Here is an 18,859-nt window from a genome sequence, read left to right on the forward strand (position 1 = left end):
ACATGTCTTGCATCTCTCACATATCCATAACCTGCAGAGGAGCAGGACCGAACAGGAAGCTGACAGAGCGCAGTACTGAATACTGGGGGGACGCCAGCGCAATCCATGTAACTTTACTGCGGAGCCCAGACAGAGCTCACGGTAGTGCTCCCCCGGCCAACGACTCCGTCCCTGCAATTCACAGACCCTGAGATGCAGAGGCAAGAGCACGAAGTCTGAGGCCAATCTGACCTACAGAGCAAGACCCTGTCAAAAAGACCTACACCTTTCCCCTTTAAAAAATCCACTATAAAAATCTGTGAAGATGGTAGAAATTGGACAATTCATACCTGAAACTACACCAGATCTCAAAACTAAAAAGAGGACCTCTTTGGGGTTAAGATTCATAAAACGATGAACTAGAAAATAATCCTTTCAAAGATATTTTTATGGTAGGATTTTACTCTCAGCAAGTGTATAATAAAAAAACAAGTTTGTTTGGAGCGCCCAAACATAGACTAGCGATTCCCCCCCCATTTACTGTGACATGAAGGACCCTTTAATACATAAAGTACACCCTTTAAACAGTCAACAGGAAGGAGCTGTACCACGGACATCATGTTTGTTTTATAAAAACTCCTTTGAATATGGATACAATAGCCTTAAATGGAAGAGGTTTTCAGCCACAGTTCAGAGTCGCGGCTGCAGTCAGTACCCTCGGGAAGCTCCACGGGAAGAGAGCAAACCATCCTTGCTGCAGTTCACTGCTCGACACCCCATTCTTAGGGGCAAGAGAGGAGCTTGCCCGCAGGCCCTGCTCGGCTATCTTCCTGCTGGGTCGCATCAGTAGGGAGCACAAACCATGTTACAGAGAGCCATGTTTCAAGCAGTACAAACCCAGCTGTCAGCCGGGCAGCACATCTCAGTAATGCCACCACTCGGAAGGCAGAGGCGGGAGGGTCACTTACAATGTGAAGCCTCCTGACATATACACCAAGTTTCAGGACAGTCAGGGCTAGAGAGACAGACCTGTCTCAAAATGCCAAATAAAAAAAAATTTAAAAATGAAAGAATAGTCACAGTCCTGAACACTGACAGAGGTGGGAGGGCATCCAAAAGCAATGAAGTCGAAACAATGTCTACAAAGTTCATGGCAGAACCTGAGACGAGGATTGCTTTCTAATCATGAAGGATTTGCCATCACCTCGAGGCTGGCCTACTCAGAGTGGGGCTGATGTGAAAATTCAATCCTACACATGGTATTTGGCAGAAAACATGATAGAACACAGCACAATTCTTTCCTCTGAGGAAAATGGCTCCTTGGTGAGAGGACAAGGCCCGAGTCCTTCCATTGTCTTGCCTACTCTGCCATCCAGAGTTTGAAGGTCCTGTCATACGAGCAAGTGGCTATGAGTTGCCCATCAGAAGAAATGTCGAGGCCCATTACTTTGCCCTCATGACCAGCCAAAGTCTTCAACGGGGACCAACCTGGATGGGTCCAGATTTTGGCTGTGTTATCATAGGCACCAGTGAGCAGGAAGTCTCCATGGATTGCTGTGGGAGAAATAGAGCAAGCACGAGAGATTTAAGCATTCAAAAAGATCTTAAAAACACAAAAGCACAAAGATCTGCCAAAACTAATTTGAAAGAAAGGTTATGTCTGCATTCAGATAAACCTAACACATAGATTCTACATTTCCAGGGGGCCTCCAAGGTAAGGGACAGTCATAAGGAGACTGAGAATACCCAATAATGGTATGAAGGCTATGTGATCCTTCTCTGGTGGACACCAGGCATTTACTGCCTGCCTGTCCATGGAGGACAAAATGAAACAGAGCCTTCACAGAAGTCTTTGCCTCAAGAAGCAAGCTTTGCCACAGTTTTGTCTATAGGTATGGCAGAGGGAGGTAATTAAAATTTGCTTCTTTAATAGAGGTTCCATTTCTAAGTCCAATGCCTGGGCATATATTCCACGAAGTGTCTGGTGTTAAAGCTGAGACAAGAGCAAAGCTTACGTTCAAACTTGACACCAGTCACTAAATTCTGATGGGCAGGGATGGTGTAGACACAACGTCGCTGTCGAAGATCCCATACTTTGCAGGTGTTGTCACCGCTGCCAGTTGCAATGTGGTAGCTGTGGATCAGAAGTATCACAGTTAGAAACAAAGAGTACTATCTGACCAGAACCCTTCCCATTCACTGAATGTGCTTTACCCATTGGGGGAGAAATTTATTCCATAGATTTCTTTAAGGTGGCCTTCTAGGAACATAATGCACCGTCCTGTGCGCAGGTCCCAAACTCGACCAAATGCATCCAGTCCCCTGAAGAAACAACATATATGTGAATACTCAGAATCCAGTTCCATAGGGAAGCAGGGATGCCTAAGAGGTGAGACTACTGACCTGCCCACCCCCTTGCTTTGTGGAGGAAGTCTTACCCAGTGCCAGCCAAAGAGCCATCTTGATGGAAGGCAATGTCATACACACCCATGCTGTGGCCTTCCTGATGCAGGATCTCCTCTTGAGCTTCTAAATCCCACAAGCGCCATGAACGGTCATAACTTAAAAATAAATCAAAGAAATTATACCAATAATCAAGGAGCAAACCGATACTTTGTCTATATTCAAGGTACTATAAAAACTGTAGCTTAGCTCATGTTCTTCAAACTGTTCATTCAATCATATTAACAAGAAATTCCTTTCCGGCATAAACAATGCCCCACCATTCAAGCCTATATGTCTTAAATGACAACCGGGAGAACAAGAACATTCTATACTTTGCTTTAGTGGCTATTAAAAAAGAACTCCCTAGCTGGGCAGTGGTGGTGCACACCTTTAATCCTAGCTTGGGAAGCAGAGGCAGGCAGATCTCTGAGTTCCGGACAGGCCGCAAAGCCAGAGAAATCCTGTCTCGAAAATCAAACCAAAACAAAAAAGAACTCCCTGGTTTAGGGTTAGGGGCTCAAGAGTAGGAGGGTAGGGCTTGCCTGATATGTGCAGGGCCCTGGGTTCAGTCACCAGCACAAACAAAAAACAAAATTCTTGAGAAACAGCCCAGCAAAGACTGAACTGTCCGTCCCCCCCAATTCCATTGTTATATCCTTTCATCCACCAAGCAAGCATTTGTATTATTTACTAGAGTCTCAACTGGATGTTGGTATAAAAAATCTAGATAGACAAATAGAGCAGATACAGAATAGACCCAAATATTCATGAGTAGGGTTCACAAGGGTGCTACAGCAATTTTAATAGAAATCTTCAGTGATTTCTACATGGTGGTACAAATAGAGAAAAAATAACCTCAAGAAGGGCAAAGCAAAGAGTAGACCCTACACCAAAGAAGGCATGCACATGACTCACAAGCACATGGCAAAAGCCTGCCGCTGTCACTAATGTAACCAAAGAGTAGACCCTACACCAAAGAAGGCATGCACATGACTCACAAGCACATGGCAAAAGCCTGCCGCTGTCACTAACGTAAGGTGCCAGCTACAGTGGCTGAGACAGGAAGCTTGATAGAGCTACAGAACAGAGCAGCCAGAATTCAGCCCGTCGTTTATTCTGGGGAGCGGGCCCTACTATGAAGCCCATGCTGGACTCAAACTTGAGGCCCTCCTGCTGAGACTTGGGACTGTAAAAGCATATGGCACTGAACCCAGCTTGCCTGAATTTTTTAAAAAAATATTTATTTATCTTATGTATATGGTGTTCTATCTGCAGGTACACCTACATGCCAGAAGAGGGCATCAAATCCCATCATAAATGGCTATGAGCCATTATGTGGTTGTTGGGAGTTGACCTCTGGAAGAGCTGTCAATGCTTTAACCGCTGAGCCATCTCTCTAGCCCTTGCCTGAATATTTTTATAAAGCTAAATCCACTCTATGAACTAGCATTTGTACTCCTAGGTATTTACCCAAGAGAAAGCAGAAAAAAAAACCATAAAAAGCTTCAATAAGGATATTTATAGCTAGGGATGAAGAGATGGTTCAGTGGTTAAGAGCATGGGTTACTCTCCAGGGGACAAGGTCTGATTCCCAGCACCCAGCAAAAGTTCCTGACCTTGTATAACTCTCATTGTAGGGGATCCAATGGCCCTTTCTGGCCTCTGTGGGCACGAGGCACACAAACATACATTAAAAGAAAAAGTATTTATAATAGCTTTATCTCAACTAGCCACAATCTAGAACAACACCCATGTGTCCACCAACAGGAGAATGCATAAACTGGCACACACAGAGCTGAGATTAACAGCACAGATGGGTATAAACAGGCAGAATGAACAGATCAAGTCAGAGGCTATTTTGGAAGGGGAGAGTAGGAAGGGGCAGTGACGGTGTGGATTATAAGCAGTATACACTTGTCAAGGTTGACTTGTATAATAAAACAATCCATTCTATTGTATGTTACTTAAACCTCAAAGAAAAATATTTTTAATAGAACTAAGCCTCACTAAACTTACAGAACCAGAAAAAGAAGTCAACAGTTGGCACAGAGAAATCTTCTTTATTAGTGTTTCAAGATAGGGTTTCTGTGTAGCCCTGGCTGTCCTGAATTTGTTCAGTAGATAAAGCTGGCCTCAAACTCATAGAGATCTACCTGTCTCTGCCTCCTGAGTGCTGGGATAAAAGGCGTGCGCTACCACTGCCCAACTCTGCTTTATTTATGTATTTTCTTAAGTCTCGCTATGTAGCCCAGCCTGGCCCCAAGGCTGGGGCACTCTTGCCTTGGCCTGCTGAGCCTTACTACAATGTGCTGCACACTCAATGAGATTTAAAGTAAGTGTGCTCTGCCCGGACTATTTTTTGAATTTTTTCTGATTCTGACACTGAAGTTTGAGAATGTTTTAATTGAAGATCCTTGCTCTAAATATTTACCTGGCAGATAACTGAAAAGGATTATCAAAACCAACAGCTCGAACAAAGTGGACACTAACGTATGGCTTACCAGGTCGTGCCCAGGAAACGCCCTGACGGATGCCACATTACCCGAGCCACACGCACCGTATGGCCTTCAATATCTGCCACTGGCTCATCGCTGAAAGGCATAAAATACATATAGGGGTTAGACACCTTGAGCCACGCACGGCCCATTCAGTTTATTTGCTGCTGTGCAGATACACTCACTGTTGCTTGTCCACAGGTATCACCACATGTGCTCTACACTGCAGCACAGGGCTGACAGCACCTGCACAAGGCTCTGTGCTGCCTGTAACTGCACCTTTAATGCTTACAACCTTAAGGAAAACAAGAATGTAAGCTATTAAGGTTCTGTGACCACAGGGCAAAGTGATCACTATCTCAATTCATTGTGTCAATAAATTCTCTACCGAGGATTAGAGAACAAACATTCTTCAGAGCAATGAGCAGAACAGATTCACTGCATCAAAGTAGTGTATAGATTCAAAAAGGAAAACATACTTTGGTAGAGGTATGAATACTGAAATCAGTTTTGGTTCAATGGGTCCCAAATAATCTTACCTAACCCTTAGTCTGTTCAAAGATACAAATAAAAAGAACTCCTAAGCTAGGCCACTAATTTCTACTACCTAGCAACAACAGAGAGGCTGGAACACCGGAGAGGAAATAAACACGAGCCCAGAGAGGGCAATTAGAAGGAGCGCTGCCAATGAGCACACATAGACCCAAACAGTGCTTATGGAGACAGCATTGCTAAATACTACAAAAGCCAATTAAAACTTGCCATGCTAGTTGCTGAGATCCTATCTGGCAAAGACTGCAGACGCTAATTAGTGCTTTGGAAAATTCTGAAATAAAACCTTGCCATGCTTTCTCTAGGAAAGAAAAATGAGCATTCAAATGTCTTTCAGATCGCAGTATGCTTCTAAAATTTTGAGAGGACTAGTAAAATCACCCACATGCCCACATGAAAAAGAAAATACTGTAGTTGGAAAATACACCCCAGATAGAGGATGACACCAGTGGCCTGTACTGCCAGACAAACCTCACTCGCCTCTCCTCTGTGGCTGTGTGCATAGATTCAGGAGCCTACAAAACTGCATTCCACCAATGCTAACATACCATGTAGGTTAACTTGGGTTGTTTACAATAACGGGAGCTGGGAATCAGTGACTACTATGCTAAATGCAAAAACTGAAGGCCAAAGCAAGCGAGGAAAGAAAATCCCAGCACACCTTCTGAGAACAAAAAAAGTCTATGAAAAGACATCTTCTATTTTCAGTGAGTTTCCTGGACTCCTGGAGCATGTCTGGGGTTAAATGTCCCATTTTAAACCTAAGGGCTAGCAGACGGCCTGTCTCCTTTAGGGATGGCACTGGGGACTGCAGAATGGTAATAATCACCTGTCCAGACTCCAGAGCTTCACAGAACCATCAGCAGCACAAGAGGCCAAGTTGACATCCTTTTGGTCCAATGAGACAGTAGATTTAGGGTGGAATACAATTGCTCCTACATTTGTGTTATGGCCTAAAGAGATATAGGAGAGCGGAGTCAGAGGGTTCTTACACTAAGGAATGTGAACAAACAGTATTAAAGTGATAGTCAACTACTAAAAAAAGACTCTGTACACTCGTGGCTGGCCTTGAATTTACAAAGATCTATCTACTGCTGCCTCCTGAATGCTGAGATTAAAGTTATGTGCCACCATGCTCAGCTATTTTTTTTTTTTTTATTTTTAAGATTTAGGCTGGGTGGTGGTGGTGCACACCTTTAATCCCAGCACTCGGGAGGCAGAGATAGTAGGATCTCCATGAGTTCTAAGCCAGCCTGGTCTACACAGTGTGTTCCAGGACAGGCTGAAAAGCTACAAAGAAACCCTGTCTCAAAAAACAAAACAAAAAGGTTTTAAAATTATGTATATGTGTGAGTATGTGCACACGAGTGGGTGCCTACTGAGGTCACTGGATCTCTTGGAGCCAGAATCACAGACAGTTGCAAGCCATCTGCTGTGGGTTCAGGGCCTCTGTGAAGAATGTTCTAGCTGCTGAATCATCTCTCCAGCCCCGGAATCACAGACAGTTGCAAGCCATCTGCTGTGGGTTCAGGGCCTCTGTGAAGAATGTTCTAGTTGCTGAATCATCTCTCCAGCCCCAGAGGAACTGCTTTAAATAAATACTCAAATTGTATTTTTGTTTTTAATGGGGGGGGGGGCGGGGGGCAAAAAATGGCATAGTGGACTATATCTGTAATTCCAGCACTTGGGAGGCCAAAGCAGGAAGATACTGAATTGAAAGCCAGCCTGGGAAACAGAGTAAGATTCCACTCTCAAAAGACTAAACCAAATCAAAAAGCAAAACACAAAAAACTTTGTGTTTTTTAATTTAGATGCGGTAAAAGCCAATGTGGGTGGACAGGAGGACAGACTGCATGCATGTGAAGTCATTGTTTTCTAGTGTTGTGAGGAGAGAAAGCCACACACATCCATTCAAATCAAAATGCAATGCATAGGCTGGAGAAATAACTCACCAGAACCCACATCAGGTGGCTCCGTCATCCGGTCTCTGCTGGCACTTATATATGTACACAGAGTACATACTCACGTGTATACACACAGAAGAGTGGATGTGTACTGTACCTGGGTTCTTTAACAGTTTTCTGAGATAGTAACTCACCTCGAAGAGTGTGAAGGAGGCTGCAGTCAGGCACAGACCAGAGCTTGCAGAGCCCACTCCTACCAAACACAAAGGAAAGCACCTCAGCTAGGGTTGGTCTGGGAAGGAAATGCACGTTCATAGTATCACTGAAAGACAGTGTTGTCTTGCCCCTATACATTCGACAGTGGCCAACAGAAAAGCACAGGCTTGTTGAAAAGAGGGCTATAGCAGTTCCTGGGAACCAGTGGCCTCCTCAGACTATCACAGCATGCAAGCTGCTGTTCCAAATGTACAGGTCAACTTGCAAGGGAAGGGAGAAAAATTAAATTGGACCTGAAATCTGAGCAGTATTTTGCCATCTACCAAGTACTTTAGCCTTCAGCTTTCTCCTGAGCCAGAGTTTCACTTCTGCCTACTGTAGTTAGGGTTAAGTTTCTTCTTTCTCAGATAGCTATGATCCAGAAAAAAAGCAAAAATAAAGTAAACCAGGGCTCAGCAATTGGCTCACATACTCAATAAAGTGCTTGGTATGCAAACACGAGGATCTGAGTCTAGGTTCCCAGCACTCATAGTTCAGCGTATAATGTCCAGAACCCCAACACTGGGATGGGCTCATGGACCGGTCAGTCTTGGGGAAGTGATAATTCCAATTCAGTAAGGGACCCTATTTCAAAATAAAGTGGAGAGCAATTGGGAAAGGAAGGAAGAAACATCCGATACTGGCCTCTGGTCTCCACATGCACACACATGTGCATATGCCCACATGAACACACAACACACAAACACCCTAGCACCCCAACTTTCCTGTATATGTGGTAATATGTACAAAGATAAGACTAATAATTAACACTTACCAAGTTCTTACCAAATGCATGACAAGTATTAGCTACTGTACCAACAGTACAGACAAAGGCACCGAGGCTCCCAAGGACTGCCTGCCTCAGTGAGACCACAGCTGGACTAAGACGTGAAAATATATACTTGGTTTATAAAATTCCCCTATGAACTACTCCAAAACAGCAGAGGAAGAACGGGATAGACATTACATGCCATGGATCTCTGGGGACCTTCAGGAGTAGTCAACACCCAAACAGAAGATCTGTGGAAGCGCAGAAGCGGGCAGAGCATGACACCCACCCCAAGAGAAGCAGGAGAAGAGGACAGAGGAAAGATATCTGCGACAAAGACATTCTTCTTTCAGAAGCCATGCACAATTTAGGAAAATGTTACTGTAAAGTGAAACTTACCAACAAGCTGTGGCTAGCATTTTAGAATCGGGACTAAAGTGGCAGTAGGAGATTGGCCGATCATCTCCAATCTGACTGCAGAAATTATTCAAAGACTAAAAAACAGCAACAACAAAAAAGGTGATCACTTAAAAGGCTAATCAAAGAGTTCTTTGGCTTTTCCACTTTTGGGAAAAAATGGAGATTGGGGATAATGGGAGCAAGGAGGAGGCAGAAGTAACAACCTCTCAGTTTAACCCACCTCCAGATTTTTTATGCGTGCCTGTTGTTAGATGGCGCTAATGTTGATGAAAGAATGGAAAGAACAGAATCAAGGCTTATCTGGAAGGCCACTTGTTTATCATAGCTTCATTATCCGCCTCCCGCTCCCCAACCTTGGTAACCTTTGTTGTCCTGGAACTTTGTAAACCAGGCTGAACTCAATCCCAGAGATCCACTGCCTCTCCCTCCCGAGTGCTGGGATGAAAGGTGTGAGCCACCATCGCCAGGTGCCTCTTTAGCTTTATGTCAGCTAAACACAAACAAAATCTACAGAGAAAAGCAGAGCACAGCTCTGATCTATTAGAAGGGAGCAGCCAAGAGCAGAAGCATTGGTCTCTGTGAGCACAAAGCACAGAATGTCCTTGTCACCACAGCTGTGGATGGGGCCCAAACAATCTCTAGTAAGGTAAGAGACTGGACGACAGCGAAGAGCACCTTCCTTACCCGGAGAGATTTGTGCAGCTCTTGCATCTGGGAGGTTCTGGTTGTCTCAGGAATCTCCTTATGGAGACGGGCCTCTTCCAAGCGTTTCATTGCTCTGTGATCCATAAACATCATCACTGAAGGAGCTACCAACAAGGGTCTGTCCACTCTCTACTTCTAAATCCCACACAATTAACACTACCATCATAGTCTATCCTCACCCGTGAAATGACAGACTTCTTTCTCCTGGACCTCTGCTTACCTGGGGAGTGAATAATTAGCAATCCACAGTCTGGCCACCTTTAGGCTATTTGGTCCTTCATGGTACCAGGTTTGTTGATACTAAACAGGAAGTAACAGGAGACATTAGGTCTGCAGTGTACCTGCTCTCCCCACAGCCGTTCTAACCGTAACTGCTCACAAAGAAAGTGAATTGGCTCAGTAATAGAATGAAGCAGGCACATGTCCTTTTTATTAACTACTTGGCTTTCTTTAAAAAAGAGAATGGGAAGCCGGGCGGTGGTGGCGCACGCCTTTAATCCCAGCACTCGGGAGGCAGAGGCAGGTGGATCTCTGTGAGTTCGAGTCCAGCCTGGTCTACAAAGGGAGTTCCAGGACAGGCTCCAAAGCTACAGAGAAACCCTGTCTCGAAAAACCAAAAAAGAAAAAAATAAAAAAGAGAATGGTTTAACTGTGTTATGTGTCTATATGGGGGCCGTGTATGTGAATGCAGGTGCCATGGAGGCCAGAGGACCACAGCAGACTGCTTAGCAGCTGTGCACTGCTGGGATCTTGAAGATCAGCGCACACTCTGAAGGGCTGAGCTCTTTCCAGTCCCCTACTTTTTTTTTTTTCCTTTCCGAGACAAGGTTTCTCTGTGTAGCCTTGACTGACCTGGCACTAGCTCTTGTAGACCAGACTGGCCTCAAACTCACAGAGATCCGCCTGCCTCTGCCTCCCGAGTGCTGGGATTAAAGGCGTGCGCCATCGCCTGGCAGTTTCTGGTTTCTTATTGAGTCACATCAAGAGTGCCATGGTGCCTTCATGAATGGAGAACTAACTTATGCCATTCACAGTCATATAAGAATTACCAATTCTTGAGATCAACCATTCCCAGATGGTAGAACCTGTAGCTACCTCTCTTCATCCTAGCAAAGCACAGCACTGGAAAGACCTAGTCTCCAATTTCTTCACATTTTACCTCTTCTTTTGATTTCTTAGATTTCTCATCATCTTTTTTAGTCTTTTTTAAGGCATCAGTTCCAACCACTGAGAGGATATTTCTTAACCTGTAACAAAAAAGGTCTGAAATCAATATGCATGAAGTCTCAAAAGGGTTCAGTAGGATTCCAACACCACTAGTGAGAGACGTGTCAAGATCCCTGAATGCCTACAACCACTGGGAGCAATGAACTTTATCCATATTGTGTGTGTTTCCAGGCTCATATATTATTAGGGCAAAGTTTAGTTCATAAATTAGGCAAGGTAAAATGACAGTAACAAAAACCCATTTTTAGCCGGGCGGTGGTGGCGCACGCCTTTAATCCCAGCACTCGGGAGGCAGAGGCAGGTGGATCTCTGTGAGTTCGAGACCAGCCTGGTCTACAAGAGCTAGTTCCAGGACAGGCTCCAAAACCACAGAGAAACCCTGTCTCGAAAAAAACCAAAAAAAAAAAAAAAAAAAAAAAAAAAAAATCCAGATTTTTAAGATTATGTTTACAGAGTCTGTTTTCTTTCTCACTCTCAAAATACCTTATTCTACTGGACAGATATAAGGATATAGCAGACAAAGAGATTTCAGTACATCACTCAGAAGGGTGTGCAATTTAAAATTTAAAAAGCGTTTACTTTACTTCTGGCATTTTCCAAGTCAATATTTTTGGGCATCAGATGACTATGGATGAGAGGAAACAGGAAAAAGGCGAGACGGCAGCAAACAGGAAGGTGTCTGCCCCCTCTCAGACCTCCTCCATTCTTCTTTATTTGAAGGCTCCTGAGATGCAGCTATTAGCAATGATTCTCTTCCACTTAGAGTCGACTGGCCTATGCACGGCCGCGGCTGCCACTTAGTCTTTAAGGACAGCTGAACCCACTAACACCATGATGTGCAGGGCGCTGATTCGGGCTGGTATATGGAGCGACTAAGAATAGTTTATTCTATTTTAGTAAATATACTTTCTTTAAGGGGGCGGTTTCAAGACAGGGTTTCTCTGTAGCTTTTTAGAGTCTGTACTAGAACTTGGTCTGTAGAACAGGCTGGCCTCAAACTCACAGAGAACTGCCTGTCTGTCTCTGCATCCCGAGTGCTGGGATTAAAGGCGTGTGCCACCACCGTCTGGCCTACTTATCTTTATTGTATGAATATTTTACCTCCACGTATGTCTAATTGGCACCCATGGGCCCAGTCCCTGTGGGGGTTCTAAGAAGGTATCAGATTCCCTGGAACTAGACTTTGAGCCACCATGTGGTTGCTGGGAACTGAACCCAGGTTCTGCAAGAACAGCTAGTGTTCTTAACCACGGAACCATCTCTCCAACCCCCAGTGCATGCCTTTTATTCCAGCACTCGGAAGGCAGAGGCAGGTGGATCTCTGAATGGTCTACAAAGCGAGTCCCAGGACAGTCAGTGTCACATAGAGAAACCTTGTCTCGGGGGCTGGGGAACGGAGAACAGTTCTAAAGGAACTAGGCTTGATGGCATATACTTTTAACCCCAGCACTTGGAGGTAGAGGTAGGTGGGTCGTCCTAAATTCTAGGCTAGCCTGGTCTGCAAAGTGAGTTCCAGGCCAGTCAGGGCCATACTGTAACTGAGCTCTTGTTACAGTAAAATAAAAATTAAAAGCCAAGTGTGATGGTAAGCTCCAGGTCCGCCAAGGCTATAGAGCGAGACCCTGTCTCAGAGCAACAGCAGCAAACTAAACTAAGGAATAGTTCTGAAAGGACTGCAGAGCACAGCACAGCACAGCAGATCTGGGCAGTGGTGAGCAGGATGTGAAAGCAATATGGAAGAGTGTGGGGCAGATAGCAGGGAGGCCTTACAGAAAAGGTGTTGCCAAGTGCTTGTTCAGGCCAGAGTCAAAACACAAAAATGCCAGTTGAGGCAGAGGGTTAAAGAAATGTAAAGGAAAACAGGTTGAGTTTAGCTCTGCAATGGCTCAGTGGAGCTGGAATATGGAACACAGGAGGTCTGGTGATTGCCAAAGCCAGAATTCAAGTGGGGGCCCGTGGCCCAGAGCTATTCATGGTATCCATAGGAGGGTGCGCAGCGAGAGGGCTAAGGCAGTGAGTGGGAGAGGAAGAACAAAGGGAGAAAGTCCAAGTCACAATGGCAGACACGAGTTAAGGTCGTGGAAGTTGGGACACAATGACCAAGAACAATACTTCATACAATACAAAGCACTTGGTAGGTGAGAGAGACAAACAGCAAACAGCCAGGCTGGTGAGGAGGCTGGCATGTAACGGTGCCCACCGCCAAGCATGCTGCCTTGAGACAAATCGCTGGGACACATGGTAACAAAGTTGTTCTAGGACCCCACACTTGTGTGAAGGCACATACATGTTCACACACATACACAAATAAACAGGATTTTAACACATATCCTTTTAAAGGGCTTTGACAGAAATAACGGGGGCTTACTTCACAGGAGGAAGGCTTCTGTGAACAAATGGCACTTATGCACTACAAGGTAAGAGAAAACCAAAAAATGAAATATTGTGTACCAGGGCCAGAGGATATGGCTCAGCAGTCAAGGAGTGCTTCCTGATCTTCCACAAAAGCCAAGCTCGGTACCCAGAATCCATGTAAGGTAGGTCACAACTGCCTCAGGGGATGGCACCCTCTTCTGAACTCCCAGGGTACCAGAACTCAGGTGCACATTCCCAGACACAGATGCATACAGAATTACTAATTAAAAACACATCTTAGAAAACAAAACAAAACCAAATCCCAGCATTTCAAACAACTTCATATTAGAGCAGGAAAAGGTTGGATAGGAAAGCTGGACCTTCTTTATAATCCATAACACTAGAACCTTGTAATTAAAAAAAAGTGTAACTTTTGGACACCTTTCTCTTCGTTCAGCAGGGCCCTCTCCAAAAAGTGTGATAGGTTCTCCCAAGGCTCGAAGGCAAGCCTTGACCTCTGAGTCATCTGTGGAGACATTGATTTGCCGCGCTCTCTTTCTTCTTTCAAACTCTGCCAAGACTTCTGCCTGCCGCTCACTGATGTGCTCCTCAATTTCAAACACTTCCCCTATGTGAAGAACAGGCAACACAGGCGAAAGAGACAATTAGAAATAACGTCCAATCAGAGTCTGTGTATTACAGTACAGCGTCTTACACTGGATGGAGGTGCCGTAACATCCAATCAGAGTCTGTGTTTTACAGTACAGCGTCTTACACTGGATGGAGGTGCCGTAACGTCCAATCAGAGTCTGTGTTTTACAGTACAGCGTCTTACACTGGATGGAGGTGCCGTAAGGTGTTTAATTAGAAATAACATCCAATCAGAGTCTGTGTGTTTTACAGTACAGCTTCTTACACTGGATGGAGGTGCCGTAAGGTGTTTAATTAGAAATAACATCCAATCAGAGTCTGTGTGTTTTACAGTACAGCGTCTTACACTGGATGGAGGTGCCGTAAAGTGTTTAAGAGTCTGTGTGTTTTACAGTACAGCTTCTTACACTGGATGGAGGTGCCACAAGGTGTTTAAGTGTGGGGCTCACAAAGAATTCAGCAATATTGAAAGGTTTCTGAAGGTGTTAGTGTGACCAACACCTAATCCAAAATCAAATGAAAATCAAATCAGAGTTGTTTTTGTCAGTGCCCGAGGGTTGCACCATGCCTTGTTTCTGAGCACGTGCAGCTCTGCACGTCGTCATGCTACACTACCTCAAAGCCATTACCTATTATGAATTGCAAAGTCTTTACAGAGTTTTTTACTCTTATAATATGGTCCAGTTATGGGGGACACGTGGCTGTACATGCCTGTAATCTCAGCACATGGGAGGAGGCAAGAAGACCAGGGACCAACGTCATACTTGACTATATGAACATAGTGAGTTTCAGGACAGCATGGGCCATACAGACCTTGTAAGAAAGAAAGGAAGGAAGAGCCGGGCAGTGGTGGTGCACACCTTTAATCCCAGCCCCAAGGGGGCAGAGGCAGAGGCAGGCAGATCTCTGTGAGGCCAGCCTGGTCTACAAGAGCTAGTTCCAGGACAGGAACCAAAGCTACAGAGACCATGCCTCAAAAACAAACAAACAAACAAAAAAAAAAAAAAAATGAAGGAAGAAAGGGTCAATAACAACAAAAAAATTTACTGAGTTGCTTATTTAAATTAAAAAAGAAAAAAAATCAAAGTGCTATGAACAACATTTAATATGCCCTGCCTTGCAATATTAAATATTCAGCCAAGATTTAATCCTATTAATAAATAAGTATATCCATCTTATTAATATGCAAATTTCTTTGGTTTTTCAATAAGTTGTAAAGTTGTAAGCATATGAAAGAATTAGCCTACCTAATCTATTTTTTTATAGTTCAGCATATTAGCTCATTAAATGACACCAAATACATAAGTCAAAATGACGCTTTAAATTGAGAGCAGGAGAGCCAGGCTACTTCTTTCTATTACTTAAGAACTGCCAAAGCTACCTGCTAAAGTAACACCACTGTAAGAGCATTCACACACATCTTACCAGTACGACGAAATACTGGCCAGGAAAGACAAGACTTTGTGACCATAAGCTTTGTGGATACTACAGTGACTAGTTTTAAAACCCAGAGTAAGCGCCCACATTTGGATGAAAGGAGGCGTATGGAAATAAAGGTCGCTTAGCGACAGTCAGAGTATTGTGTGTGCAGGGAAAGACACACACACAACCCTTTCTGAATGGGAATCTTTTATTTCCTTAAAAAAAAAAAGGCTTAATTTTCTTATGTTCTAGGGATTGAACCCAGAACCTTACACACGTTAGGTAAGCACTCTATCCCAGTCCTGTGTTTTCTGTCTGTTTGAGACAGGACGGCCTCAAACTATGTAGCCTAGGATGCTCCTGACCTTGTGATTCTTCTGCCTCTAGTACCTAGGTGTGTGCTAGGATAACAGGTGTGTGCCACCATGCCAGGCAAGCACCCCTAGCCCCCAGATGAATTATCAAACTTTTCTTCACCATTCTGTCCTAATCTAATTTCTTATGATAAATATGCATAACTTTATCTAATAATGTAAAACTTAAGCTGGGCATGGTGGTTCCCATCTGTTATCTAGCACAAGGAGGGCATGGCAGGAAGACTACCACAACTTCTAGGCCAGTTTGAGCTAAAGTGGAGAGCCTGTAATGTATCATACACCAAAATGAATTAATACATGTCTTGACAGTAACATAAAGAAACAAACCTCAACAGTATACAAGTGGGAAAACGTAGGCTATAAAACAATTTATACATCACGGTATCATTTACAGAAGGAAAAAAAGGCACATTTATAACTGCATGAAACTCCTCAGAATACATACAATGCACAAGTGCTGGCGTTAAAGGTGCCGTCACCACTGCCTGGCTTAAAAAAATCCTTTAAAAGTAACTGTCCCCCAGAAATCTCAAGGTCCAAATCAGGAGCAGGAGAGGGAGCACAAGCATGGAACTCAGGACCGCGAGGGGTGCACCCACACACTGAGACAATGGGGATGTTCTATCGGGAACTCACCAAGGCCAGCTGGCCTGGGTCTGAAAAAGCATGGGATAAAACCAGACTTGCTGAACATAGCGGACAATGAGGACTACTGAGAACTCAAGAACAATGGCAATGGGTTTTTGATCCTACTGCACGTACTGGCTTTGGGGGAGCCTAGGCAGTCTGGATGCTCACCTTACTAAACCTGGATGGAGGTGGGCGGTCCTTGGACTTCCCACAGGTCAGGGAACCCTGATTGCTCTTCGAGCTGATGAGGGAGGGGGACTTGATGGGGGAGGGGGAGGGAAATGGGAGGCGGTGGCGGGGAGGAGGCAGAAATCCTTAATAAATAAATAAATAAATTAAAAAAAGTAACTGTCCCCTTATACTAAAAAGATTATTTTAATCTAGATTAAAACAAAACAAACAACCAAACAAAAAACTAGAAAACTGGGTGGTGGTGGCACACACCTTTGATCCCAGTATTTAGAAAGCAGAGGCAGGTGAATCTCTGAGTTTGAGGCCAGCTTGGTCAAGGGCTACACACAGAAACACTTGTCTTAAAAGACAAAAACACAAACAAGCAAACTAGAAAAGAGCAAATACTATAAACAGATTGAATCTCCCGAAGACAAATACAACTGACGAACCCAAACACTCACTGATTTCAAAGATTACCAGTAATTTGTGTATAGGACTGTATGAAATATAAGAAATGCATGCACTGCCAAGAAGGCAAAGTTGCAGATTCAATGGTAAGAATCGAAGGGAAAGGTTGTGTGTGTGCACATATGAGGAAGTCAGTCTGTCTCCTTAATGCTGGGATTACAAGAAGGTACCACCACATTCAGGTTTTAATTTTTTTTATTTATGTATGTATTTTATATATGATGCGTTAACATCAAGTATGCCTGCATGCCAGAAGGCATCAGACTCCACTATAGATGATTATGGACTGCCATGTGGTTGCTGTGAACTGAACTCAGAACTCTGTAAGAGGAGCCAGTGCTCTTCACTGTTCAGCAATCTCTTCAGCCCCTCTTTTTGTTATTTTGTCTTTTTTATCTTCAGAGCAGAGGCCCAAGCCCAGGACCCCATGCTTGCCACTGAGCTAAATCTCCAAATTCTTTTCCAACACCCCCACCCCAAACTCAAACAAAATAACATGGGTTCTGGGGAATCAGTCGCAAGTTCTAACGGTTGCACAGCAAACTTTCTGTCACCTGAACTAGCTCCCCAGGTCAAGAACCAAAGGTGCTGACCCTATGTGGTTTGGGGATGTGTTCATCAGAAAAATTGGCATCAAAGGTGCATAGTGGTGTACACCTGGTTCTAGTGCCTGGGAAAAGGCAGAGGGAGGCAGAGTTCAAAGGATGGGTCTGTGTGGTTCAGTGGTGGAACACTTGCCTAGTATTCAAAAAACCCTGGGTTGGCGTGCCTTGCACTGTAAAATAAAATTAAAAAAAAAAAAAGAGGAACGATGATTTAGTTTGTATCTTTTTGGTTTTTTGAGACAGGGTTTCTCTGTAGCTTTGGAGCCTATACTGGAACTAGCTCTTGTAGACCAGGCTGACCTCGAACTCACAAAGATCCACCTGCTTCTGTCTCCCAAGTGCTGGGATTAAGCGCATGCCCCACCACTACCCGGCCACAATTTCTATCTTACCAGAGGTTATATTAATATTCCCGGCTTCAATGCCTGCTTTGAGTCCTTCTTTCCCCAAAATCCCAGATTCTCCTTTGGCCAGACGTTCCCTCTCTTTCTCTTCCAAGCTTCCGTAATAGATGTGTGGTTTCTTCACAACAGGAGCAACTAAATCATCAGGTGCTTTAGCTTTGGTTGCCTGTTAAATCAAAGACCCCGATTAAGGCTTAGTCCTAGTAAACCATGCTTCCCAAAAGCATGAAGCTAATGTCTTTTCGTTTAATTTCCTCCAAAAACTAAGGGACAAGGTAGGTATACATCAGGATTTTGTGTGAGTTTCGGTTCTCGTTAAGTTTGGCAGACAAATACAACGAATCAATTTCTGTTTGAAGTATCTGGCTTGCTTTGGGACTCGTATACTTTATTTTATTGGAAAGGCAATCTTCGGTTTTACAATAACTGCTCATCACTGGACAAATACTGAGAATAACCTAAACACAATCAGGGCGGTTTTAGGTGCACCAAGTCACAATGTTACTGGAATACACATTTCAAATACTTCCAGAGCCGATTAGAAGTTGGGAGGCCTCGTCCTAAGTACCGAGTTATACAGTTTAAGTCAAGACATGTCCCCATTTTTTAAGCACCGTGCTTTGGAACAGTCATAAAGTGTTCACTGCTCGGGTCTGAAATAAGAGAGATGCAGAAAGCTGCAGCACACGAAGGCGTTTAGAAATCAGGAAAAGGCTGCTAAGCTCCGTACTACGGTTCCTCAGCCTTACTCCTCCGCCCTGACCCGCAAAGTAACGGCCCCTTCCCGTGGGGACCCCGCCCTTTCTGGGAGAGGATCGGCCTGAGCTGCGATCCGAAGCTCCGTACCGTGGAGGAGGCTCGAGAGGAGGCCATGCTTGGCTCCGGAGCCGCGAGGCCCTAGCCAAATCCGCGCTCTGCTTTTCAGACCGTCCACCGCGCGCCCAGCGAAGTGGAAGTGCGTCACTGGCCGGAAACGTATCGGGAGCGTACTCCGGGCTCTGGGAGTCGCGGAGAATCCTGGG

The 18,859-nt window shown here is 44.4% G+C and overlaps 1 protein-coding gene across 1 annotated transcript; it reads right to left on the reverse strand.

The window, feature by feature from the left end:
- Positions 1–587: 587 nt before the first annotated feature.
- Positions 588–18,806, reverse strand: Prpf4 (pre-mRNA processing factor 4). Its single transcript, XM_041632481.1, has 14 exons — positions 18,684–18,806; positions 17,826–18,003; positions 13,548–13,734; positions 10,684–10,771; positions 9,745–9,824; positions 9,504–9,597; positions 8,799–8,893; positions 7,570–7,628; positions 6,301–6,424; positions 4,926–5,015; positions 2,418–2,540; positions 2,194–2,301; positions 1,995–2,113; positions 588–1,533 (listed from the first exon to the last, which is right to left on the reverse strand). Exons 1-14 carry the CDS (start codon positions 18,708–18,710, stop codon positions 1,340–1,342), a joined length of 1,566 nt encoding a protein of 521 aa, XP_041488415.1. The 5' UTR covers positions 18,711–18,806; the 3' UTR covers positions 588–1,339.
- Between the last annotated feature and the right edge of the window lie 53 nt (positions 18,807–18,859).

This window comes from Microtus oregoni, unplaced genomic scaffold, assembly GCF_018167655.1.
Source record: "Microtus oregoni isolate MIOR12 unplaced genomic scaffold, Mior012 000041F_ref0000270, whole genome shotgun sequence".
Lineage (NCBI taxonomy): Eukaryota > Metazoa > Chordata > Mammalia > Rodentia > Cricetidae > Microtus > Microtus oregoni.